This window comes from Caenorhabditis elegans, chromosome X, assembly GCF_000002985.6.
Source record: "Caenorhabditis elegans chromosome X".
Classification (NCBI taxonomy): domain Eukaryota; kingdom Metazoa; phylum Nematoda; class Chromadorea; order Rhabditida; family Rhabditidae; genus Caenorhabditis; species Caenorhabditis elegans.
This window is the reverse complement of record NC_003284.9, coordinates 6,939,410-6,962,791: the sequence shown is the minus strand read 5'-3', so window position 1 is coordinate 6,962,791 and position 23,382 is coordinate 6,939,410. Positions and strand designations below refer to the sequence as shown.

The 23,382-nt window shown below is 36.8% G+C and overlaps 2 protein-coding genes and 19 non-coding genes across 26 annotated transcripts; 10 read left to right on the top strand and 11 right to left on the bottom strand.

Moving 5' to 3' along the window:
* Positions 1-39: 39 nt before the first annotated feature.
* On the bottom strand, positions 40-187 carry C16E9.22. The gene has a single exon (NR_071400.1). It is a non-coding gene; the product is annotated as an Unclassified non-coding RNA C16E9.22 (non-coding RNA).
* C16E9.28 lies at positions 40-187 on the top strand. Its single transcript, NR_071401.1, has one exon. It is a non-coding gene; the product is annotated as an Unclassified non-coding RNA C16E9.28 (non-coding RNA).
* A 931-nt stretch (positions 188-1,118) lies between these two features.
* On the top strand, positions 1,119-1,489 carry C16E9.15. Its single transcript, NR_071399.1, has one exon. It is a non-coding gene; the product is annotated as an Unclassified non-coding RNA C16E9.15 (non-coding RNA).
* An 852-nt stretch (positions 1,490-2,341) lies between these two features.
* On the bottom strand, positions 2,342-2,468 carry C16E9.10. The gene has a single exon (NR_071398.1). It is a non-coding gene; the product is annotated as an Unclassified non-coding RNA C16E9.10 (non-coding RNA).
* On the top strand, positions 2,394-2,543 carry C16E9.16. Its single transcript, NR_071397.1, has one exon. It is a non-coding gene; the product is annotated as an Unclassified non-coding RNA C16E9.16 (non-coding RNA).
* A 1,138-nt stretch (positions 2,544-3,681) lies between these two features.
* C16E9.21 lies at positions 3,682-4,065 on the top strand. Its single transcript, NR_071396.1, has one exon. It is a non-coding gene; the product is annotated as an Unclassified non-coding RNA C16E9.21 (non-coding RNA).
* Positions 4,066-4,355: 290 nt separating this feature from the next.
* C16E9.19 lies at positions 4,356-4,429 on the bottom strand. Its single transcript, NR_071395.1, has one exon. It is a non-coding gene; the product is annotated as an Unclassified non-coding RNA C16E9.19 (non-coding RNA).
* Positions 4,430-5,604: 1,175 nt separating this feature from the next.
* C16E9.29 lies at positions 5,605-5,885 on the top strand. Its single transcript, NR_071394.1, has one exon. It is a non-coding gene; the product is annotated as an Unclassified non-coding RNA C16E9.29 (non-coding RNA).
* On the bottom strand, positions 5,611-5,895 carry C16E9.25. The gene has a single exon (NR_071393.1). It is a non-coding gene; the product is annotated as an Unclassified non-coding RNA C16E9.25 (non-coding RNA).
* A 497-nt stretch (positions 5,896-6,392) lies between these two features.
* inx-1 (Innexin) lies at positions 6,393-19,057 on the top strand. Of its 6 annotated transcripts, NR_131722.1 has the most exons (13): positions 6,449-6,468; positions 11,274-11,393; positions 13,221-13,377; positions 13,446-13,581; positions 13,628-13,737; positions 14,094-14,218; positions 14,267-14,503; positions 14,548-14,715; positions 14,772-14,870; positions 14,916-15,014; positions 16,138-16,206; positions 16,832-16,920; positions 17,919-18,000. NR_131722.1 is itself a non-coding variant. In NM_171716.5 (12 exons), exons 3-12 carry the CDS (start codon positions 13,236-13,238, stop codon positions 17,998-18,000), a joined length of 1,287 nt encoding a protein of 428 aa, NP_741826.1. In that variant the 5' UTR covers positions 6,393-6,468; positions 11,274-11,393; positions 13,221-13,235; the 3' UTR covers positions 18,001-19,057. The 6 variants fall into 6 exon arrangements, 2 of the variants coding, with proteins under 2 accessions (NP_741826.1, NP_001024407.1); NM_171716.5 differs by lacking the exon at positions 16,138-16,206 and having other exon boundaries at positions 6,393-6,468; positions 17,919-19,057; NR_131721.1 differs by lacking the exon at positions 16,138-16,206.
* Positions 9,100-9,247, top strand: C16E9.12. Its single transcript, NR_071392.1, has one exon. It is a non-coding gene; the product is annotated as an Unclassified non-coding RNA C16E9.12 (non-coding RNA).
* C16E9.18 lies at positions 10,461-10,652 on the top strand. Its single transcript, NR_071390.1, has one exon. It is a non-coding gene; the product is annotated as an Unclassified non-coding RNA C16E9.18 (non-coding RNA).
* Positions 10,494-10,625, bottom strand: C16E9.7. Its single transcript, NR_071391.1, has one exon. It is a non-coding gene; the product is annotated as an Unclassified non-coding RNA C16E9.7 (non-coding RNA).
* Positions 11,494-11,639, bottom strand: C16E9.13. Its single transcript, NR_071389.1, has one exon. It is a non-coding gene; the product is annotated as an Unclassified non-coding RNA C16E9.13 (non-coding RNA).
* Positions 11,520-11,665, top strand: C16E9.9. The gene has a single exon (NR_071388.1). It is a non-coding gene; the product is annotated as an Unclassified non-coding RNA C16E9.9 (non-coding RNA).
* C16E9.17 lies at positions 12,863-13,010 on the top strand. Its single transcript, NR_071387.1, has one exon. It is a non-coding gene; the product is annotated as an Unclassified non-coding RNA C16E9.17 (non-coding RNA).
* C16E9.14 lies at positions 12,863-13,010 on the bottom strand. The gene has a single exon (NR_071386.1). It is a non-coding gene; the product is annotated as an Unclassified non-coding RNA C16E9.14 (non-coding RNA).
* C16E9.20 lies at positions 14,020-14,169 on the bottom strand. Its single transcript, NR_071385.1, has one exon. It is a non-coding gene; the product is annotated as an Unclassified non-coding RNA C16E9.20 (non-coding RNA).
* C16E9.27 lies at positions 17,672-17,890 on the bottom strand. Its single transcript, NR_071384.1, has one exon. It is a non-coding gene; the product is annotated as an Unclassified non-coding RNA C16E9.27 (non-coding RNA).
* A 12-nt stretch (positions 19,058-19,069) lies between the features above and the next one.
* On the bottom strand, positions 19,070-22,575 carry C16E9.1 (VWFA domain-containing protein). The gene is made up of 11 exons (NM_076775.6): positions 22,436-22,575; positions 22,269-22,335; positions 22,013-22,198; positions 21,699-21,861; positions 21,496-21,650; positions 21,318-21,453; positions 20,671-20,791; positions 20,503-20,592; positions 20,068-20,455; positions 19,783-20,017; positions 19,070-19,395 (listed from the first exon to the last, which is right to left on the bottom strand). The coding sequence occupies exons 2-11, from the start codon at positions 22,311-22,313 to the stop codon at positions 19,217-19,219; spliced, it is 1,698 nt and encodes a 565-aa protein (NP_509176.2). The 5' UTR covers positions 22,314-22,335; positions 22,436-22,575; the 3' UTR covers positions 19,070-19,216.
* On the bottom strand, positions 20,838-20,911 carry C16E9.23. The gene has a single exon (NR_071383.1). It is a non-coding gene; the product is annotated as an Unclassified non-coding RNA C16E9.23 (non-coding RNA).
* Positions 22,576-23,382: the final 807 nt, after the last annotated feature.

The window sequence follows — 23,382 nt, the reverse complement described above, 5'->3', positions numbered from 1 at the left end:
TCTGATTCTGAAAAAAACTCACTCCTCACGTTTTTTCTTCTTTTTTCCCTTCTTCCACTTTTCTGGCTGGTTTCTGCATACATCTACACGTTTTTGTGCATGTTTCTCTATCTTTTTTGAATCTTCCGGCTGGGTTGGCGTCATCGACTCCCCAAAAACTCCTAGCGAGTGGACCTAGAAACTTTTTGTCCCCCTCCAGTTGCTCTCTATCTCTCGCTAGTCTCCCGGGAAAGTTCTCTTTCCCTCACGACCAACTGTTTCTAGTATTTGCGAACGCAACCGTCGTGTTACACCTCAACCTGATAACAGATTTTTCTGACAATGTTCAAAGATTTCCGAGTGTTTAAAACACAGTCTCTCGGGTTTTATTTTTATGATTTTTCACCTCCTTTTATAAAATTAATAAAAAATTTACAAGATCCTAATCTTCGAAATTTATTTTCTGAAATTGCACAGGTTACGGTTAAGTTAAGGCAAAGGTAAGAAGTTGGAGGTCACAAAAAAATTGTTTACACATAAACTTTTTTTTGAAAGCTTCTAGGTTTATTAGTTACCTAGAAAGTACAACTAAACGTTTTTGAAAATGGTTTTCTGTTTTTTTTATTTGAAATTGTTCAACCACTTTTGACTCGAAATAAGACAATTTCCAGGTTTTTTTTTGTTCGGGAACGTTCTTACCGTTATCTAGGATTATTATGTTGATTAGCTTTTACAGAAATTAGCTATTACCATACTATCTCTAATAGTCCTTTGATAATGACACATGAACACTTAATTTTAAAAAGTTATAACTTAGTCCAAATTGTATATAAATAAATATTGATATAAATAAATTGATGCCTACAATCGACAGAAGAAAAATTACCACATTTTTAGTTGAATATTTTTTGATAGAGCAAAAGACAGCTGAGATATAAGTTGTCAAATTTGAAGATTGGGGTACAATCCTAATGAAAATACACCAGTAAAAATAATTATAAGAACCTAAATAAAATGTCCTTAAATATTCTTTGATATTTGTTTTCTATACACATATTTCCTAGATCTACTTCTACAGAAGGTCTAACTTGATCTGATCCTAGCAGGTCACCACGACTCGCTGACTTGTTGCCTGTTTCCTGCTTAATCCGTTATTAAGACACGTCGAAACTCAAACTATACATAGATGTACATGCATAAAAATTAGACAAAAAAGGAAACGGGTAGTATGTGAGTGTGTTTTCTCTATTAATCCTGTAGATACGACTTCACACATCCTTTCCTTTCGCTCCTTCTTCACTGCTCTCCCGCATTTCCTTTCCGCCCCTCCACAGAGTCCTTCTCGCCCCGTTTCCCTGCCAAACATTTTCCAACCACTCTACTCTACATGTTGTGTTCTTCAAGTGCCCGTTTGGTTCATCGCCTCCCGCCAGTTTCCCACATTTTTGAGTCCTTTGAGCTTCTCCACGTTGTGAGGTTCCCAAGCAATCTAAAAGATTATCCAAAGTCCGAGAGAGGACTCTTTGCGGGGTTTTTGCGTTTTTCCCCGTTTTTTTTTCTAGGATGAGATAGCGTATTTCGTCGCAAGATATTATACATCGAAGAAATAAATTCAACTAGAATTGAGTTTTGCCCCTGTTGATTAATCTCTGGAGGAGAGAATTGAAGAAATAAAATCCGTTGCTTGTGATCATATCCTTAGCCTCTCCTTTCTTTTCGTTATTTTTTGTCTAACTAACAAAAAAAGCGACACAATGCAAAATACGTATACATCATCTCATTCGCAGTCTCCACCTTTTTTGTCGTTTTTTTCGCATTTTTCTTAACGATACGAACATCATTATTTCTGGTGCCTCTACTACATTTTACATTTTCATACATTTCTAAAAGGAGATCTCGGATTTGGATGCTTGTTCTTTCCAAGTAATAACAGAATATATAAGATATTCATGGAAATCGGAGGATGTGAAAAAATTCATTGCTGATGTTTCTGTAAAAAACGTTTTCCAGTGCAGTCAGTGCTCGAGTTCTTGTAAATAAAAATTGTCGTCTGATTCAAAAAATTAGGACATAGATCACAATGCTCCCACGTATACCTTCTCCAAAAACCAAAACCGCCTCCTTCTAAAAACAAAAGAAAGTCATTGTTCAGAGGCCATCCGAGGTTGGCTTTTCTATGTCTAGTTTTGACTTCAGCTTTAGCTCATCCATCACGTCTTCCAAGTTGCAATAGTGACAAAGCTAAAAATGTAAAAAGGTCACTCTAGTGACTTTTGATGTATGGCACATAAACTTCCTTTTGTTGTTTTTTGAATCCGGAATCTGAAAAAAATTGCTTAATAGTGTCACCATTTCCAACCGCATTGTTCCTTTTTCTACCCGTCGGGTCTTCTTCTTCTCCCCCTCAATGTTCCAACTCCTTGTTGCATCGTAAACATTTTGAAACGGCGCAGTTGGAATGAGTGAGTCAATGAGCCTTTGAAATGGGTCCTATAAATTATTCCGGACCAAGAATCTTTTCTCACCCACTTTTTCTTCCATAGCACTGAAGTCTGAAGAAGTCATGCCCTCTTCTCGTTGCATTACCATCTTGGATTCTTACTATACTTATTTTTACTATACTTTTCCCACAAATCTTTTTATCCGCACACTTTTTTCCTGATTTTTTTCCCCTCAAACCACATTACGGCAATGGCTTTCCTGGGGGTGCACATAAATCATTAAATTAGCACTCTGACCTAATTTCCGACCTTGCGGCACTCTTTTGTCTTTTTACCCTTCTTTTCACCTCTTTCCGTTACGAAACCAGATACTGGCGAGCAGTTTGCAAAAATTTTCGAGCCGCGAAGGTGATAGGCATCACTTTAAAATCAAAGCAAACTATCATGAAAAAGTATTTCTTGTTCTTTCTGTGCCAGGCGGTGGACAGCTTGTCACATCATTATTCTCAGTTCTTTGTCCGATTTATCCACTCACCTACAAACAATGGACACGATGTTATCATGTTGTCAAGAGCTTTTTGACTGAATGAAGAGGGGATGCTTGAAGATATGATTCTTCCTGCCGACACAGGAATGCGTTTTTGTCAGTGTCGAGAAACCTAGAAAACGCAACAATTGGCGTGATGACTGACACATATATTTTCTTGTCCAACATTCATTCCACCCGTGTTGCAATCATCTTCTTGTGTGCTTTAGATCTCCGCATTCTAGTCGTAAATTGTTTTGTTTAACAATCACCGACTGTGACCACTTCCTCCTGGCTAGAAAGTTTTTACAAGTACTAAAACTATATTCCAAATTGAAAAATTGATTATTTCAGGACATTTTCTCAAATTTAGATATTTAGATTAAATTGTTAAGATTCCAGGATTGACACACTTAGTGAAAAGGGGTCAAAACATTTTGATCTAAATAATTAGGTTTGTTAAAACTTTCAGTTTTTTCTCGTTATTTCAAAAAATAAATTGGATTTGTAATTTGGATCGTCAAACCTGGCTAAAATTATATGCCGTTTTCCAATATTTAGGAAAGCTTTAAGGCATAATCACACTTGTCATTTCTGCTTGTTCATATATATTCCTATTGTTCTATCATTTTATTCATAGTGTCGCATTCAAGAGGCACGCGAGCACTGTCTTTCGTCTTTGTCGGCCAATAAATCCATCAATTGGAGTAAATCCAGTGTCCCCCTTTTCATGCTCCTCCTTCCTTTTTTTCTCATTCTTTTTATTTTGCTTCTCAATTCCATTCGCCCCATTCTTTTCTTTTGATGTGCAGATTTTGGTAAGACGAAGTGAAGAAGGAGAAGGAAAGGGGAGGGGGTCCCTCCAATTTTCAAAATTGGCATTCTCAGCCTACATTTGCCAGTGCCGGCTTTGTCATTGTCTTCTTCCTCGTCGTTCGGTAGAGAGAAGAAAATCTTCAACTTCGACTTTTTTGCATCCGCCATCCACGTATTCTGGATTAGAAGTGACTATTCGTAATGCAGGCCGGAGTTTTATTGTTGTTCGGCTCGTAAAATGGTTTAGTGCATGCACGACGAGGTGCAGTCCAACTCTAGTACACTTATTCTGGATAACATTCTGCACCTAAGATTGCAAATTAACAATTTGAATATTAAATTATTCAATCGTTTTGAGTTTTGAATTCGTAAATGTTTCATCAAGATCCTGACATGAGAAAAATTATGAGAGCAACAGTGTAACTTTTTTTGAAATTTTTGATGTGCCGTTTATCTTTTCTTTTCTAAATTTCACACCACTCAAAATTTTTTCTCGGAAATAAAATTGTAAATATCCTTGAAAAATGCGGGGTAAAAATATTTTTATTCAAAAAAAAAGTTTTCTGATTCGGTTCTTATCTTTGGTTCTCGATCTGTAGCTCACAGCTTTCCAGACGTTTTTTTCCGTCCCATTAATCTTTCGTAAAGATAGTACGAAATGATTCCAAAAGGCGCAAGTCGCTTACCGACTAATACGGGGCATATGTCATACTTAAAAATTTGAAGGCCGCACACACACAAATGCACTACAAGAACTCGAGTCCTTTTCTTAGTCTTTTTTTCGATGAAAAAAACGTCTTTCTTCTTTACCCACGAAATCCGTTTCTGCATTTGTTTTCTTGCAAGCAACTAGTCCGCATAAGTGAAACGGTACAACGTCTAGTTTTGCCAAAAACCAAATCAAATAGTTCTAAACTGAGAATTTACTGAATTGCCGCCACTGCGAAAAAAAGAGAAAAAGTGGAACCCGCGTAATCTAAATACGGAAGGACGTCTTCTCTCAATATAGCCACAACTTGCCTGAAAATTATTAGAAGGAGCTGGAAAAAGAAGATATTCTGCCCCCACATTTGATGCTCTTTATGCTCTTTTCCTCTTTTTTACTTGAATAAAGCTTGTGTAATGAGTGTTAGTGCAAAACGCTATTCATGATTCCTTCCAATTTTTAAAATTTTAAAAAATTTTCTGTTGCTAATCATATCATTCTTACAAATTTCTGTTTCCCGTAAAGTTGAATATTCTCCATGAAAATTTAATTTACATCTTGTTGTTAACTTACTTTTTTATTAAAAAAAGAGTAACGATTTTGGGAATTTTGAACGTATAGATCTAAAATGTTATTAAATGAACGAATTTAGTGATGAAATTTTTCAAAAATTGTTCAAAATTATTAGTCTCTCCAAAATTTCGACCGAAATGGGCTAATTTTTTCTATGATCCCCAATGTCGCAAACTTTTTTGTTTTATTTTGAGAAGTTTCATTACAAAATTCGTTTATTTGAGCCCATTTTGTGTATACATATTTGTTCAGAATACCCAGAACCGATACTTCTTTTTAAAAACGGTCAAAATAAGTGTTAGAACTTCAAAATGTTGTGAACAATTTCCTCACTTTTTCTCAAAGTTTTGAGTTTGCATAGAGAAGCGTTCCAAAATTGTTACTCACCGTCGGCACTTGAGGTATCGTTGACCGGAAGGGTCGCCTATCCAGAGGTGCCATTATTGAAAATTGCCGATTTCCTATCAAAACATCATTATAGAGGAAGAAAGACAAACGGTGTGGGCGAAAATTTTTCAAGCCACCTGTCGAATTAAAATGCACGTTGAAGCAGCGTTCGCTAATGTGTCTAAGGTGTGCGCAGTAGATGGCGGGAAGGGACCCAGAGGTGAACGATGTAAAATGAGCTGTAGGGAGCTGTGTTGGCTCTCCATCTCTCCACACTGCGTTGTGGTACTACACATTACACCACACGGTAGTGGAGTTGTGTGCTTTTCGGTGGTGGTGCTGGTTCCAACGGGGGTGGTCAGTGTTTTCAATCTGATTGCAAATAGGATCAGATCTCATTGCAATTGTTGCTGACAACAACTACGGCTTGTGCCGTACTTTTTTTCGCCCCTACATCTCCGTTTGCTTGGCGTTTCCACTCGAATTCACAATGAACAATAAAAATTATGCTTTTAGAAAGCCATTCAATTTATTTCCATATTTCTTCTTTTGAGTAGAGTCACTCAACCTAAAATGCTCACTCATTCAGTTTTCTTTTCATATTCCATCGTCATTCTCTTTTCTTGAGTCATTCGTCATACATTTCACCCTTCTGCATAGTTTTTTTTTTCATTTCAACCGATATCCACGTACTTCCAATCCAACCGTGTCTCGAGACTTTTTTGGTGATCTATTACTCATAACGATATGCTCTATTAAAACCCTCAAGCTCCATATTGCCCTTTTCATCTTCTCTCTTTTTCGTCTCGTCCTATTTTTGAGACTATTTTACCGAGGTCCCATTCATTTTCTGTTTCTACGTTAAATATTTTATGAAGCGATTCGATTCGATTCGCTTTTCCAGACTCTCGCCCTTTTTTGCTTTCATTTTTTTTTTGGCAAAAATATTCAATCGTGCTTTCAGAAGGAAGGCAGAAAGAAAGGTTCGATCACAGGAGGAAGGAGCTTTCAGAGTGTATTATGGTCATTCGACCGCCTAGGTTAGTTTTTCCAAACATCCTCCTTATTTTTTGACTGCATAGTGTTTCTGATCTCAACATTTTTCACCCAATATGACAAGTCCTGACACTTGGTTATGACCCAGAGGCCCAATTTATCATGGACGCGAGTCAAACCGGCTGACCGCACCATGGTTTTGCATATACTTGCCATGAAATATTGACTCATTTTCCACTTGTTTCCAAAATGTCCACACCAAAACTGCCGTTTTGAAGTTATTCTAATAAGTAGAATCGTAGAAATCATGAGAATAATAGAGACGCGACGTGTATATTACTATCTCACGGATATCCGGCTTCATAAGAAGTGGTCCGCACCAAACAGTGGATAGGAACTACAAGCCAAGAATTCTAATTTGAACCAAAAATTTTTTTCTTCAAATTTTTATGAAATTGAAATATTTTTATTTTTGGTCAGTGCTGCGGTGCAAAACAGTTGGTCAGTGCAAAGTTTCTTTGTCAACAATGCACAGGTTCAATTTTTTCAAACATCATACATCATATTATTAAGAATTTCGAAATAATTAATTTCTAGAGAAAAGTTAGTTTCAAAACAACTACCGTATTTTACCTATCAGACTTGCACTCCTTTACTTTCTCCCTTACGTCCCCCCCCCCACTCCCTTACTTTGACAGCGTATTTCTAGATTTTTTAAACAAGAAAAAAGTGCAGAATATTATTCTACATTTTGATGGTGACACATGTTTGGAGAAAACGCAAGATGATCTAGACATAAACCGTTAATGTAGAGCAAAGAGAGTGAAAGTTTAAGTTTAGGGTACATGTAGTTTCTTTTTGAAATGATTCGTCTTCTAAAATTCGAATATGGAATGTGTGGATTTTGTAACCTATCATATGTTCTCTATTTTAATTTTGTTTATCAAAATTTCAAAACGTGTTCAACTACATACACAATCAAAAAGAAGTACATAATTAAATGTTTTTGATAAAACCGAATAACCAAAAAATGAGAGTTGGTCAGTGCTGTGAAAAGTTGGTCAGTGCGTTGCAAGACTAATAAAAGAAAAACATTAAGGGTGCGCGGCAGGAAAAATATTAAGGGTGCGCGACTGCGAATTTTCATGTTTTTACCGAAAATTACAAAATCGACTAAGTTGCAATAGCCGCACAGTCCTGATTGCACCCACACTTTCAAACATGAGTTTTTATATTTTCTTTATAGATTTGACTTTTTATAACTACATCTAAAATTAAAATGTAGGATAATACTTTTCATTCTGATGATCACACGCGACATTAGAAATCCCACAGTAGTGTATTGTGCCAACTTTTTTTTTCACCGACGTCTACCCCTTGTTTCCTACTTAGTGTATTATTCACAAAGGGTGAAGCATACCGCATGACTCTTAATCGTCGGTAAGGAGCAGTAATTAGTAAAGAGACAGTGGTGAATACGAAGAAAACGAGCACAAAAAATTGCGATGTTAAACGCCGATCGCGTGAATTATTAATCACGCGTAAGAAGGAGAAGCCTAAGCATGTCTTCTTGGCGGCTCTCAGTCACATCACATCAAACCACCTATTCGGATTCTTGACGCGACAATCCTAAAATCTGACTTCGCTTCTCTTCCTTCTTCGACTATTTTTGAGATGGTTCAATTTGCACCACAAGCCTCTTATTTGACTATTCTTCGCGTCTAGATATTGTCACCGTTATTGAATTAAACAAACTAGTATGTCCGGATGATACCACCTTCATCGCAGCATTTATTTCAGGTGACTGTTTAATTAGGCTCTTTCAATTATAAGTGCTTGTCTCTGCTTTGCACGATTTGACTCACACTATTCTGAATCTAGTCTGCAGCTATTTTTAATCCTTCCAGTGTCCCAACTCACCATCTTAAAAGCTAAAATTACACTCGCCTTACCGTATGCCAACACAAATGAGCAAGAACAACTACAGAAAAACGAGAGCCCGGCAAGACGAAAAATGAGATGAAAACACTAGTACTCGCCATCTCAAATTTGGCTTATAACCATCACTGCTTTTAATGAGACTAATCAATATCCAAGAAATAAGTAAAGATTCTCAAAAACACGGGATAGTATCAAATCTCTCGGAGAAAACTGAGATAGTGTTTGTGTCATCGAGACTTGCAAACAGGCTCAGACTCAGATAGCCCAAGAATCGCACCAAGCGCATACAAATACAGACTCATTGACACCCTCCCCGTGTGCTTCTTATCCTATTGCCCTTGCTCCCAAAGACCTAGTCATATCCAACGTCTATTGCGCAAAGTCTGAGTTTGCTTAAGCTAAATATTATATTCTCCCTTCCTCCCATTGTTAATGAACATATTGTAAATTTGTGGCTGTTCACAACAATTATCGATATTGATAATCACCTTGGTCAAAGTGGATTTGGATCATAACACAAGAAAATATTCCAACGAAGAACCCTCCCTCTTCCCCAATTTCTGAAATCAAAATAATTATTAAATTCTAAGTATTTATCTCATAAAAATGAAGGATGGAGACCGCGTTAAGTGTAATGCCACCTCCTATATCAAGGAGGATCGCAAGAGCCATGGTAAGATGTTCAACTTTTTCCCCCACTTCACTCCTCTAACTCAATCCTATCCTTGTGCAAGCAAGTGCCTCTTTTTCTGGGGGGCTCAATCTGTATACAGCTCCTTAGCGTCGACACCATTCTCGCCTAACCAACTTGTCAATTCACCCTTAATTACAAGTTTCACATCCCCCCACCACTCTTCTTCCTTTTCTCACTGTTTCCCCTTGAGCGCGTCGAGGGGGGCCCTGTTGTGTGGAAGTGTGGGGCGTACGATGTACATGCAGACAGAATAGTCCCGCTTTGTTGCAACCCTTGTTGGTAGTGGTGTCGTCGCCCTCAGAAGATGCGTTGATTGCGAGTCTCACTTACGAGACGCCTCTTGTTAGTCGCTCTTCTTATTGTGAGGCTGCACACACCCGTTTTGGGCGCGTCTACATCTTGGAGTCAAATCACAATCTACAATCATTCCGCCAAAGAGCTGGTTGACAATTCTTTTCCGATTCATCCTCCACAAGCTTCGCTAGTAAATTTGATGTGTGTATCCTTCCTCTAGAGACGAAAAATTCCAGTATAATGATGTTGTTGAAATTTCGAAAACTTTCGTACTGTGTGTTGTTTTGGCAGTTTTCATAAGTTTTAATTAATGAAATACCTTCTATTTCGAAGAATAAATGAACCACCAATCTAATGTGACTAAAAGAAGGAATATCGGTTATGGGTTTTTAAACATATAGAGTCAAAATGTGATCACATTACGATGGTTCGAAATTTCGAAAAAATGTCCTAATTTTTGCTGAGATCTTCAGTTTTGTTTACTTTTCCGTGTCGCAGTGTTCCAACTTTTTTAAAATTATCATTTTTTATTGCATACTTTGGTTGTTTATCTCACGTATATCTGTGAGGTAAGATACATTCAAAGCCCACTGGTGATCAAAAATGACAAAAATTGGTCACCTTTCGGCTTTAAATGCGCCTTATTAAACGAAATAACTGAAGCTAATTGACACACAATAGTAAAAAATAATTTTAAAAAAACCAATTTGGGACCGCTGCGGCAAGAAAAAGTGACAAAAATTGAAGATTTCAGCTAAATGTACTAATGTACTAGCGAAGTGTAATACCATTTTTTTTCTACATCCGAAGTGTTCAAATTTTAAGTTATTGAAGACATGTACTTATCACTAGTTTTAAAGAACTTGCAGCTTTTTCTTATCCCCGAACTTTTCTCTAGTACACATTCACACACAAAGATCAAGCCGTCCACCTGATTTTTTGTACCTTCAATAAAATTGGACAGTGCAAAAAGCAGAAATCTGAAGGATCTCGCGCACAGTTGTTTCACCTTGTTCTCAGCTTGCCGACTCAATACACACATACAGCAAATCTGCGCAAGATTTCAAATTTCTCGAAACGTCTTTCTGTTCTCCCTCTTGTCTGTATCGTTTTCGGCAAGCAAACACGGGGACGACTGGCGGCCGGTGTTATCCTTTTAGTCCTCTCCTCTCACCTCAACAACAGCTCATAAGAGAGAGGTTGGAGAGATAGAAAAAACTGTAAACGCGTGCTTCTTTTTGCTTTTCTTACTTTTCATTTTAGTGACGTGTCAATTGGGCTCTCAGAACACTCTTCATAGTACCACCCGAATGTTGCAAACGCAGATGTTCATGTTTAAGTATCCGTCCTGCAAAATTTTTTTGTACAATTTTACTGCATAGTATGACAGCTACAAGTTTGAAACTTTGAAACATGCTCCTCATTTTGTCAATTTGTATCAGCTGAACCGTGGCAATATGCAAAGAGCATAGATACTTGAAAAATAGGAAATAGAAATGAAGAAATATAGACTTCCCGAAAAAGCGGTTGTGAAAAAGAAGAGTAGGAACCAATACGTTTGCATGCGAAACCAACTCAACTTATACTTTTTCCGCGCATTTCCACTCCCCCCCCCCCCCTCTCACTCATTCACTCATGTATATGCAAGTATATCTTCCCCTAATTTCGACGCAGATGTACATATGTCCTGTCAGACTAAAAAAGGACGCAATACTTTTGAAAGCAGACATTCGAGCTTTCGCACTTAACCACCAAGATCGAAATTCAAAAGTTGCCGGTTGCTAAGCACAGAGTTATACGATACACGATCGTATTTTGCTGACGTTTCCACGTTTTTTTCCCGCCCCAAATTATATCGTCCTCCCACTCACCAGTACATTGATTTATTTTGCAAAAAAACTAATATTTTCTCATTTTTAGCATACAAATCTCAAGAAATGCGAACGATTGAACCACGTTGCACGCTATCCAGTTCATCCCAGCAGTGCCGCACCTCACGACACTAAGTTCTCAAAGACATACCTCAACAAGGACAGAAAGGTGAGTGAATCCACAAAATACAGTATCTTGGCCGAAATTTTATATTCTATGCCCTGGAACAAGGTTTTTTTTTCCAAAAAAGGCACGTAATTCTTTTAGCCATCTCGTTTTTTTTGCTCACAAGCCTCTGCGCAAAAGAAAGAATGGCTCGATACAAATTAGTCCAATCTGACACTATAGGTTGTCACTCAAGGAAAAAGAGGCAGGAGATGCTTCTCGCCTTAATTTTCTTTTTTCCGTCCTGCACAGGGCGGCTCACACCCATCCATCTCAACACGTCTCCTTTTCTTCAAAGTCCCTTGAAGCGCTCAACTTTCTTTTTTTGCTCATTATACAAAATAGCGCTCACCTGCGCGTAAGAAAAAATAAAGGACAGCAGTCTCAGAAATGGCGACGGCGGCGACGGCGTCTGTCAGGAAATTCCCAATTTTCGTTCCGCTTTTTCTTCTCCTTCTTATGTGTTTTGCGAATTATCTAGATCCATGCTACTAAAAAAATCTGCTCATAAACAATTGGGTATTCAGATTTGCGCCAAATTTGCCGTTTCGAATTTTGAACAGAAACACAGAAAAACAATGATAAATAATTGATTACAGTTCTGAAAAGCAATACAATGTTTTTTTAAATAAAATTTATATATTAATGTGTTTCAAACCAAAACTTTAGTAACACCCAGAAATCTAAATTTATTAAATTTTTTGAAAAGTAAAACACCAAGTTAATTATTTCTGTAGTTACCACAATTCCTTGAAGTACGGTATATAAAAATACAAATAACTAATAATGGGTATTATCTTTTTCAATAAATCTAAATTTCTAAATGTTACTAAATAGATTCAAAAATTATTTTCTGTGCTTTTCACAAATACACTTTATTTTAGGTAATCATATTTTAATTAAACACGCGGGAAATTTTTTAGGGTAAACTTTGAAGTTTTTTTTGTCGCGGATATCAGATTCATAACTGTCTATGTACCATAAATTACGACTTTTGAATATTTGCTGTTCAAAGTCAATGTATAAATTAAATTTAAGTTTCTTTCGTCATACATCTCAAAAATAGCTAAAATGCGTTTAACAAATGTTATACCTAATTTTCAATCATAACTTGGAGAGTGTGAATGAATTCAAACGTTTCCTTGAGGTGATATCCTTTTGGTACTTGTATATTATCGAGGCACAGTTTGAAAATAAATTAAATTTTAATTCATTTGATGATTTTGTTTTCTCTTGAGGCTTAAAAATGATAAACGGTACAAAACTACAAAAAAACTCCATAAGTCTTTATTTTCTTAATTTTTGAAATTTTATTTCAAAATGCACAAGATCCATTTATCATATTTATAGTTCTTCATCTTCTTTTTTTTAATATCCTCTTTTTGTGTTTTATTCGGTCCATACGTGCTCTTCAACTTTTTTTTCATTTTTGACTTTAAATAAGAAAAGATGGCAATAAAAAATTTGGCCGAAGAGGGCGATGGACGGATGAAAATCTACTAAAAGGATTATAACTCAATTTGATATGCTCTTCGGGAGGTATCCTCCTGACGAGATGGAAAAGAAGAAGAAGAAGAAGAAGAAGCTTGTCATCGTTTCATCGGCAAAGAGACGGGTGGACATTAGACCACGCCCCACAGGGAAACCTTTCGAGTTTCATCCACCTCTGTCTGTTTAACATATTTGTTTTTTTCTAGCTCTATTTTTCTTCCGCTTCTACTGCGTACTTTTGCATAATTCTATTTCTAAGTCTGATCATTATAAGTATCATCCTGAACATCGCACACTAAACATCCTCGGCCGGCACGGATGAAGTAGTTTTCATTGCAGTTCTTGTCCGCCGGAATGCTTCTATATTATCTGGCGGCCATATTCAAGGGCTTACATCCGCGAGTCGACGACGATTTTGTGGACAAGCTCAATTATCACTATACTTCTGCTATTATATTCGCGTTTGCGATTATTGTGTCTGCCAAGCAGTACGTAGGTAAGTCTGATTTCATTAATTCAGCTTCTCTGCGCCTACCTTTTCACGTTAAAATCAATTACTTTCAGGTTATCCGATACAATGTTGGGTGCCTGCGCAGTTCACCGATGCTTGGGAACAGTACACCGAAAACTATTGTTGGGTGGAAAACACATACTACCTCCCGTTAACAAGTGCATTTCCATTAGAATACGGTGACAGGAGGTAATTTAAAACATTCAAGCTTATTCAGAAACTTTTCTTGTTACAGGGCACGACAAATCAGTTACTATCAATGGGTGCCGTTTGTGTTAGCGCTCGAAGCGTTATGTTTCTACATCCCGTGCATAATGTGGAGAGGACTGCTGCACTGGCATTCTGGTAAGATAATGAAACGGGAGATGAAACCAAAGAAAAAAGAACTTCCAACTGACGATATTGGTCGTTAAAACCGCACAACTGTGCAATCTGTGTGTGTCTGTGTATACGTATGTGCCAAGGCCTGAGATGATGAAAAGAATGAAAAAAGAAAAGAAAGTAGTCTAGAGAAAAGTAAGTGTGAAGTGGAGAGGCGATCCATTAATAATTTATTGCCTAACGATTCTAGAGAAACTTTTATCACCTTGGAAGAAAAATGAGGGCCTTGATCATGAAAGCTGCGAGAGAAGGATGTGTTCGGAACGCAGCGTGCCATTTGACATAAGTAGACGGGAGACCTACGTTGTTTTATTTTTCAGGAATCAATGTGCAATCATTGACTCAAATGGCATGCGATGCACGAATGATGGATGCTGATGCCAGGGCAGCCACCGTGCAGACAATTGCAGGGCACATGGAAGACGCTCTTGAAATTCAACGAGAGGTCTGTGGAAGTCATGTTGGTGAATAACAAAATCAACTCTATTTTCAGGTCACCGATGTGTCGGGCATGTGTGTCCAGAAGCGATGGGCAAACTATGTGACATTACTATATGTATTTATTAAAATGCTCTACCTTGGAAATGTTGTATTACAAGTGTTTATGTTAAACAGTTTCCTTGGTACTGACAACCTTTTTTACGGCTTTCACATTTTGAGAGATTTGTTGAATGGTCGTGAATGGGAAGTTAGTGGGAACTTTCCACGTGTAACTATGTGTGATTTCGAGGTAAAACAACGTGGATTAGTATCAGTTTTAAAAAATGTTTTAAGGTACGAGTACTGGGTAATGTGCATCATCATACAGTCCAATGCGTGCTAATGATTAACATGTTTAATGAGAAAATATTTTTGTTCCTTTGGTTCTGGTACTTCATGGTAGCTTTTGTGTCAGCAGTGTCCATGTTCCATTGGATTATTATATCTTTCTTACCAGGACAGGTAACCGAAATACCCTTTTTTTATGATTTACTTAACTTTTGTTTTTCATTTTCCAGCACATGAAGTTCATCAGAAAATATCTACGAGCTACAGATTTGGCAACTGACAGGCAGTCGGTGAAAAAGTTTGTTCACAAGTTCCTCGGATATGATGGAGTATGTTATGATTTTCGAAACACTTCACTAACAAGATGTATTTAGGTGTTTTGTATGAGAATGATTTCGGCACATGCTGGAGATATTCTTGCTACAGAACTAATTGTTGCTCTGTGGCATAACTTCAATGATCGTGTCAGGAAGGTGAGCTAATAAGATCGGCTAAGTTGCGGATTGGTTTGCTTCTCAATAAGTTTTCATTCTAATTTCAACCCAGCAATAGTATTCAATTTTTATTTTTCATTTATTTCAAACAACCTGAAACAAAATCAATTAAAAAGACAAAAAAAAACCACGACAGATCGAATAAGTCAAATGAGTGGCCGACGAATCCAATCCCTAAAGGCATATCATTTCTATTGTTTCCAGAATTTCGAGCAAGTCTCTGAGCAGTAGACGCCAAATCCTCCAACAGCGCTTCTATCTCTCTATCTATCAATGTTGGTTTTTCCATTCTAATGTAGCTTTGTCTGAAAAAAAATGCGCCCCGCCCCCTGGAAACGCATAACAGCCTATCAAACTCACTAACCAGTTTATAGTTTTTGTGTCCACCATCCACCGAAGTGCCTTTAGTGATTGATTCGATTCTTTGCCCATTCAACTGATTATTTTGTCTTTGTTTCATTTTTCGCCGTCACACACTGCACTATTTTTTTTTTAAAACGTTTGGATCCCAGTTTCCACGTTGCAAAAAGCAAAGTGGTGTAACTCAAGAATTTGAAATTTCAAGAAAGATTATCTGGATTGAATATAATTCTAATTTCCCTTTTCCAATTCACACTTACACATTCACATACACATTTTTCCCTCTTCTCTTCCTCTAACTCACACAGTCACTCACACACACTGTATCGTAATCTGTGATTTTTTTTTTCTTCCAATTACAGTATATCGAATATAAAGTGTAGAAGACTGCATGATCCGTTGTAGAATTAATATAGTCGGATCTGAAACTAACACACAACTTTCTATCACTTTTCATGGCTACTGTAGTAGTTCTTTCATAGTGCCTGTGTTTGTCCGCTTGTGATGGGTGGTCATGTGTGAAAATCTTCCTAATTTTAAAACTGTGCATTCTGAAAAAAAGTTTCGAAACATTTATACTGAATCAAAGTTTTGTAGAACAATTTTTGTGAACAAGTAAAAGGTTAACTTGTACAATCATCGCAAACGAGACCACTCATACAATCGGATAAGCACAAACACGCAATTTTCTGCAAGAATAATTCGATTGAATTTTTTGCTTTCCATTGTAACCGATTTGAAGATACAATTCAACTCAACGGAATCCCTCAACCACTAACCACCACAACTCACCACTACCTCCAGCCAACACGTATGTCCGAACCGGGTTTTTGGTTTCCATAACAGAGTAACACAGCGAGAGTCAGTTGTATGTAGTCGTATCTTTTTTCGGAATGCACTCTCTTTTTATATTTTTTGAACCTATTTTGTCGACAATTTGCCTTCTTCACCCATTTATCACCATGATCCCCACCATCAGGCGGTTGGCATGCAATTAGATTAGATGTACTCACCGGTTGTGCCTGGCTTTCTGTTTTTCTTCTTGTTTTTTTCTGACTTTCAACAATCTGTCTGCACAAATTTGTTTACTCTGAAAACCTGGTCCGATTCTTGTATCGAATATGTAAACAACGATATGCCTGCCCCTAAATTCCTATGTTTCCCGTTTTGAAAAATTTTGATATAATTCTATAATTTGAGAAGTAAAAAAGAATGCATGAAAAAAACGAATTTAATATAATTCAGTGCTATATTACTTGAGTTCTCCAACCCAAGACTTGCTTTTGTTTCATTAGTGTACTACATTGATTTTGATTCCTTGATTTTGATTTGATACCAAACCGATTTTCAAGGGGTGGCAAAACGCAATGAATGCCTGTGTGACAGGCGGCTCCTACAAATTTCATTAGATAACCTAAAACGCTTGCCACTTACAGAGTCCAATCGAGATGTTCGAAGGCGGTGTCACTCAGTCACCTAGCAAATTAGACGCCAATTTCAAAACGTGGCTTCTCGGCCAGACGAGGTGAGTCAAGATGGACACATGTACTGACACGCTGACATGTTGAAAATTGCAAAATTAGACTTCAGCTTGTCAACGTGTTTTTGTTTCAAGTGACGTGATAGTAATTTGTAAATGTCAAAGTATATGTATGGATGTGCGTGTGTGTACGGCAAAACTGTTAGGGTTTGTGAACTTGCTTTAAAAAGTTAGATGTAAATGTTAAATATATTTCAAAGTCTCTTTCATTTGTAGAAACAAACTATTTTTTATTAACTTAAAAGCAGGGCTGTGCGGAAGTTAGATCAAATTTGCAATGCGGTTTCATTTGTATAGATTTACCCCTAAACTAGTCATTGGCGCAAAGTATGTAGAAAAAACATGCGCACAAGTTTTGCAAATACTTTTTAGCCAACCAGCTGACTGAGAGCGAATAAATATTTTTCTAAATTTTCTTGACGAAGAAGTGTCACAACTTATTCAACCTATTCAAATTCTATAATTGTTCTCAAATTAATTTTTGCGAACACAATAAAAAGTTTAAATATGCTCTAGCAGCTCAATTTACCAGCCATGATCAGAATTATCGTATAAAATAAATTCAAAGCAGAATAACTAGTTGACTTTTTATTTTATGAAGAACATATCTTTATTTTCAAAAACATTAAGAGCTCCAAAAAGTAAAGCTCAAAAATTGAGAGGAAATTCTATGCGAACTTTTTTAACAATTCAAAATAAATGACAAGTTCACAAACCATTATTAGTGATTAGCTAGCAGACAGAAAAGCTCTTTAGTGTTCGCAAAAATGTGAAAATTTTTGACAAAATGTAAAATCCTAGAATAGTTGAGCGAGAGCGCACTGATTGGTCGAGCCTGTGTTTTGTTGTATTGCAGGGCGGAGGCCAACGGGGGCTCTCGGCTGCTGTCTGCTCGCTAATGTGGCGCCGATTTCGCCCCAAGTGTCAGAATCCCAATCATCCTACACCGTGTGTCCTCACTTCAAGTTGGAATTGAATTGCAGGGGCAAGCCGCCCTTCGACGGCTCAAATCCGACGCGTGGAAAGAAACGCCGAAAATCAGATGGTTACTTCACGTTCGTCTAATATCTTGCATTCAACTATTCAACCTTCCCGAGTTCTTTCCTCACTTCTCATCTAACCCGACCACGTGGTGCTCGCCTATCGTCCACATCTTTCAATTATTTGATAATATGTATTTCTGTGCCATTTCATGTTTTTATTCAATTTTCAAAATGTTTTGTTTTATTATTTGGTGAATTTAGTTCGAATATTCCAACTTTTATAACCAAAATAATTGTACAAAGCATTATGAAATGTGTCATAAGTTCTTCTCTGAATCATTCAAATACCTGGGTACTTTTTCGACCCCGTTCTGAAACAAAATTGAGCACAGCTCTTGTTCTACCTTTTCCCATCCCCCAGTGCCAATATTTTAGGTGCTCTCTTTCCAAGAAATCTCAAACTTCACACATCGACACGCCATAAACCTTTGGTAAACCCTTACCCAAATCAAAAAAAAGCTGAGTGAATTCTAGTCATTTGTTGTACAGCCCCTTTCCTCCCCAACTATTTCTGACCCTCTTTTCTGACAAATGTTGGACTATTTAATTGTCTTTCCTACAAAAAAATACCTTTGTGAACTGCACTTCTCAATTTACAAAACGATACAGTGACTGTTTATAGCGGGTAATAAGGCAACGTGCAGTAATCCATTCTAATAAGTTTAGGCACTATAACTTAATCGTATTTCTGATTTTTCTTTTCTCATCTAAATTTATAGGAATTTTCAAAATTTCAAAATTGTTCCCTTTCAAATTCTCTTAGGGAATTATTTTCTATACAATTTTCATCGGGTGTATGGTCCCCTCTTCCCTTCTTTTCGCCCCCAACGACACAATTTTTTTTTCAAATTTAGGAATTTTTCCCTTTTCCTTTTTCTTTCTATTGGATTTTCATTTCTTTCCATCGGTGACTCAGATAACAATTATTACCTTCATAATCCATCAATTACAAAAGAACCTAACAACTTTCCAATGCATTTCACCTCAGAGGTAGTTTTCCTTATTTGTTTGGAATTTTGCATGGTGCATTTTCTGCCTTCCCATTTTTCTTGCAAAAATAAAATGTTCTAAATTTTTGATGTTTAAAATTATTTTTTTTTCAATTTTAAGAATATTCATTGATTGAAAAATCATAAATCAAAATTCTACATCAAAATATGAATTTAAACATTCGCCTGATTGAAAAAATCACTGAGAAATAGATTGAAGCAAAATAATTTTAAGACAAAAAAAATGAATCAACAATACTGAGATGATGGAAAATGTTTTAACAGATCTGCAAAGTCCGAGGAATCGTAATAATGTTCCGATGAAGTTGCCATACCACGTAATTCTTTCATATTCAAACCTGCTGATTTGTCTGTACTGATTCCAACCGTGTACACAACAACGCCTTGGCTTTTAAGTGCTTCTTCGCCTGAAATTTTTCAGATTCTAGAAAATTTTAGGGTAACGCTGAAAGAGCCTAAATTTGGAACAAGTGATTTGCTGGCACGCACATTCAGGTGAAAACCCGATGACGGGTTGTGTCCCATAACTATGCCCTTATTAATAATACATTACGGCTTAAACATCCTAGTCAGTGTACGGTACTAGAAGGCATGAATATTTGTGGAGTACGGTATTTCATATTGTGATCCAACCTAGTTAACAATAAAAACCATACAAAAATTCGGAAGAATTAAAAAACGGAACGTTGAAAAAACGGAACGAGAACTGATACGATTTCTGTATTCATTCATACCCACTTTGACTAGCTATGAAAAAAAAGTTCGCGAGAATGTTTTGATTTTTTTGCTCTCACCTTCTGATGTGTCTTCTGCAGAATATCCATCAGTGAACAACATAAGCTTCAGCTTTGCATTCGGCCTTTTTGATTCTTCATATAAGGCAGCCATTTTCTTTAAAGCCTGGTTTGTAAACGTTGTTCCAGAGTAGAATGGAGATCGGTCGATGATAGTTTTTAGTTGGCTTTTATTCTGGGAGAAGTTCGCTAATACTCTAACTTTTGTTTTTCCAGCAAACTGGACAATACCGACCTGAAAATTCATTCAGTTAATTTTATTTTTCAATTTTAATCTGAAAGTACCCTTGTCGCGTTGTCGGAAATTGGCATTTGTTCAACTAACTGTTTTGCAAAAGCCAGTTGTTTCTGGAAGTTTTTCTCCAAAGAGCCAGATGAATCAAAAATGATTCCAATATCGTAAATGCAGTCCTTGACGGGGCCTCGTTTTTCAGGAGTCTTCACAAAGTCTTCAGTGTGTTTCTTAGCCTCTAAATTTGCAGTCAATCTGCTACGGTGTTGGAAACGGTCGCTCAAAAACTCTCCTGGTCGTACCAAACCTGGATTTGAGTCTTTCAGAGTAGCTGCTTTGATACGAGCATCACAAAGTTTGAGTCGTTTGACTAGGGTTCCGTAGGACATTGATCCAGTAAGAACGTTGTCTGGATTTCCAGTAATCATTTCAAGCTCTTTTCTAGAAACATAAAAGCTAAAATTTAAAAATACATTCGACAGTTTTACCTCAAGAAAATTTCTCCAATACTGACTGCATAGATTGCAGAGTTTGGGACCTCTCGAAGAACACGAGCCCCGCTTTCAATGAGGTCATAGCTATAAAAAAAAGTTTGCAAATAAAATTGGGTCATTTAACTGATGACGATTAACTCAATTTTTACTGTTATCTCTCACCTGTAGCCGTCGGTCAAGATGACATAGTTCAAAGTAAAATTTTCTCGTCGGCCTTCTGTGTGGTTCGCCGCAAACTTGAGCGCCTGTCCTGTCGCAGTGATTCCGGAGAAGAAAGGTAATTCTACAAAGTTCAAAAAACAATTTAGTCATGTTTTTTATCTACTACGCAAAAGTGCAGCATGTCAAGGTGTTTCAAATCATGTGTAACAGTGATTGAAGACAGATATATCTCTCGATTAGGGCATTGAAATCGCGATTTTAACATGTTGGAAAAAAGATTTTGGAATACAAAAGGATGCATGCGAAAAGGTGTAAGTTCAATAGAAACTGCGATACTAATTTTCAAATGGAACACATATCTACATACCCAAATCTGAGATTTTGCTTTTTAAGACCCAAAAGGCTTATTATTATATTTCAGCTAAAATCTCACTTTACCAACTTAACAAAATTAGAACTTGCGGAAATATAATTGTACAAAAAGGTGATAATCAAATAAGAAAGGTAACTTTCGTTGCGATACTGACGAGTTGGCAAAATTTGTTAGCTGAATAAAAAACTTAAAAATTAGTTTTCGATTGCCTTGCAAGGGTGTACAACTGATAGAAGAAATACGGTAAGAATTACGTTAAATCAATTGACCTTACCATCAACTGCTTTCACAAGGGATCCTCTATCCTTGTGCTCTCCAAGCTTTATCTTTGTTCGCTGTTTTTTCTCACTACTGTACACAATTGCTCCAACATGATCAACAGTTGGCTGAACATCCAAACCTTCGACTACCTGCGGAACAAACTCGATTTATGTTTTTAAAGAGGTTAATACTTTTTCAATATAAGTGATGTACTGCTCGAAAATCCCTCTGACGGAAGATGTAGCATCAATGACGAAAATAATATCGGATGGGCAGTTGACTCCGAGGACTTCTGCTTCGCTGTCCATTGCTTTCATAATGTCAGGTAAACTGTCTCCCTGAGCACCTTCACCTGACAATCTACTGTTATGAGAAATGATTTATTCTATTCTACCTGAAGCGTCGAAAGATTCCTCGGTTCCACTTTTATCTCCAGATCCGGAACCCTCGGTGTCACCACTTCCACTTCCGTTAACTTCTTCAACATGACTATCAATGTTGTTTCCCACCACAACATCTTCAATCTTTAATTGCTGACCCGAAGATTCTTTGGGTATCTGAAACGTGAGTCTCGTGAATTATTTGTTTTCATTTTGCTTATCTTTTCTGAAATATCCATCTCAAAATATAATGCTATTTAGTGAAAAACAACGTGTGATCAGCTGAGATGTACGTAGAAAACCTGTTTGAAATGACCCGATTACACACCTCTTGAGTCCATTTTGGCATTGGCGGGGCACGAAGACCGTTTGATGGTGGTGCTGGGGTGGGAGTTGTGTCAAATGTACTGTCAGGATCGTAGCCGGGTGGATCTGTTGGAGGCATCGGAGGCATATATCCTGGCGGATTGTATGGAAGAATATTGTCCACATTTTCATTTCCATATAGGCATGCCTGGAAAGTTTCATGAAGAATTACACTTTGATCAGAAAAAAGTTGATAGGAAACTGAACAAAAAACTCACTATGAAAGGAAACAGTAACAATATCAAACAGTAACCGTGAAGCATTTTGATTTATTGTTTTTTTTTTCTGTAAAAAAATCTATTAGTACGGTAAGAGTACGTTAAGGAAACACAAGTAGGTCGAAAGTCTCATCCAGACACTTTTTAAAACTTTTTTCTTAACTTACCTATTTGCGCATGAAATGATATGGGTGGGGGCGGCGCGTCAGAAATTACGACAATCGAGTGAGATGCTTATCACGCACCTCCAACTTGGTCGAAGTAAAAGAAGAATTAAATCGAATTTTGGAATTGGGAAAAAACGAGAGAAGAGAAAATGCAACGTTGGAGTGACCGGTGTACGGGTCTTTTTTTTCGGGGGGCGACGATAAAATGTATAATGGCTAGGAAGAAAAGTTTAAAATTGGAAATTGGAAACCTGAAAGTTGAGACAAACTTTTAATTGACTCAACAACAGATTTCTTAATGTTTCTTTTTGCAATGATTGTTTACTCGTGTGTTCTCAATGCAATTTTTATTATTCGAGTAATTAAATCTACAGTGTATCATTCTAATGAGAAGTGTAAAGAGGTGAGGGAACAAAAAAGTCATATTTTTTCATAAAAGGATTTTTTCAAATCTGAAAAAGTATATGGTGATTTTCATACTTGACAAGAAAATTCAAGAAGCTGTAAATCTTTTCTGTGTGTCAAAACAAATTGTTAGAAAAACTTATTGTGCCTAGTACATCTTCTATTGGTACATTTATTTCACCTCAGAAATAAAATAAGGCATTTTACAAACATAATGTCATGTTTTGAGAACATAATAATTTCTTGAAATGTTGTACACAAAATCGATTGTATGTAAAACTTTAATTTTTATTTTTTTCAATACAAATTAGATTTGAATCTTCTTTAGAGAGTGTTGAACTTCTATGACAATAACTTTTAAGACAAAAAGTAGGTACACAAAAAGCTAGAAAAATTTGTTGTTTCTTGAAATTATTAACTAGCATCCATATTACAGGCTGCAATTTAGTTTTCACATGATTTGTTTTGCAAATTTATGAGTTTTTTGTTTAAGCTAAGTTCACTTTTAGTCAATTGGAAGCCGAATTTGAATTAGTTTTGGT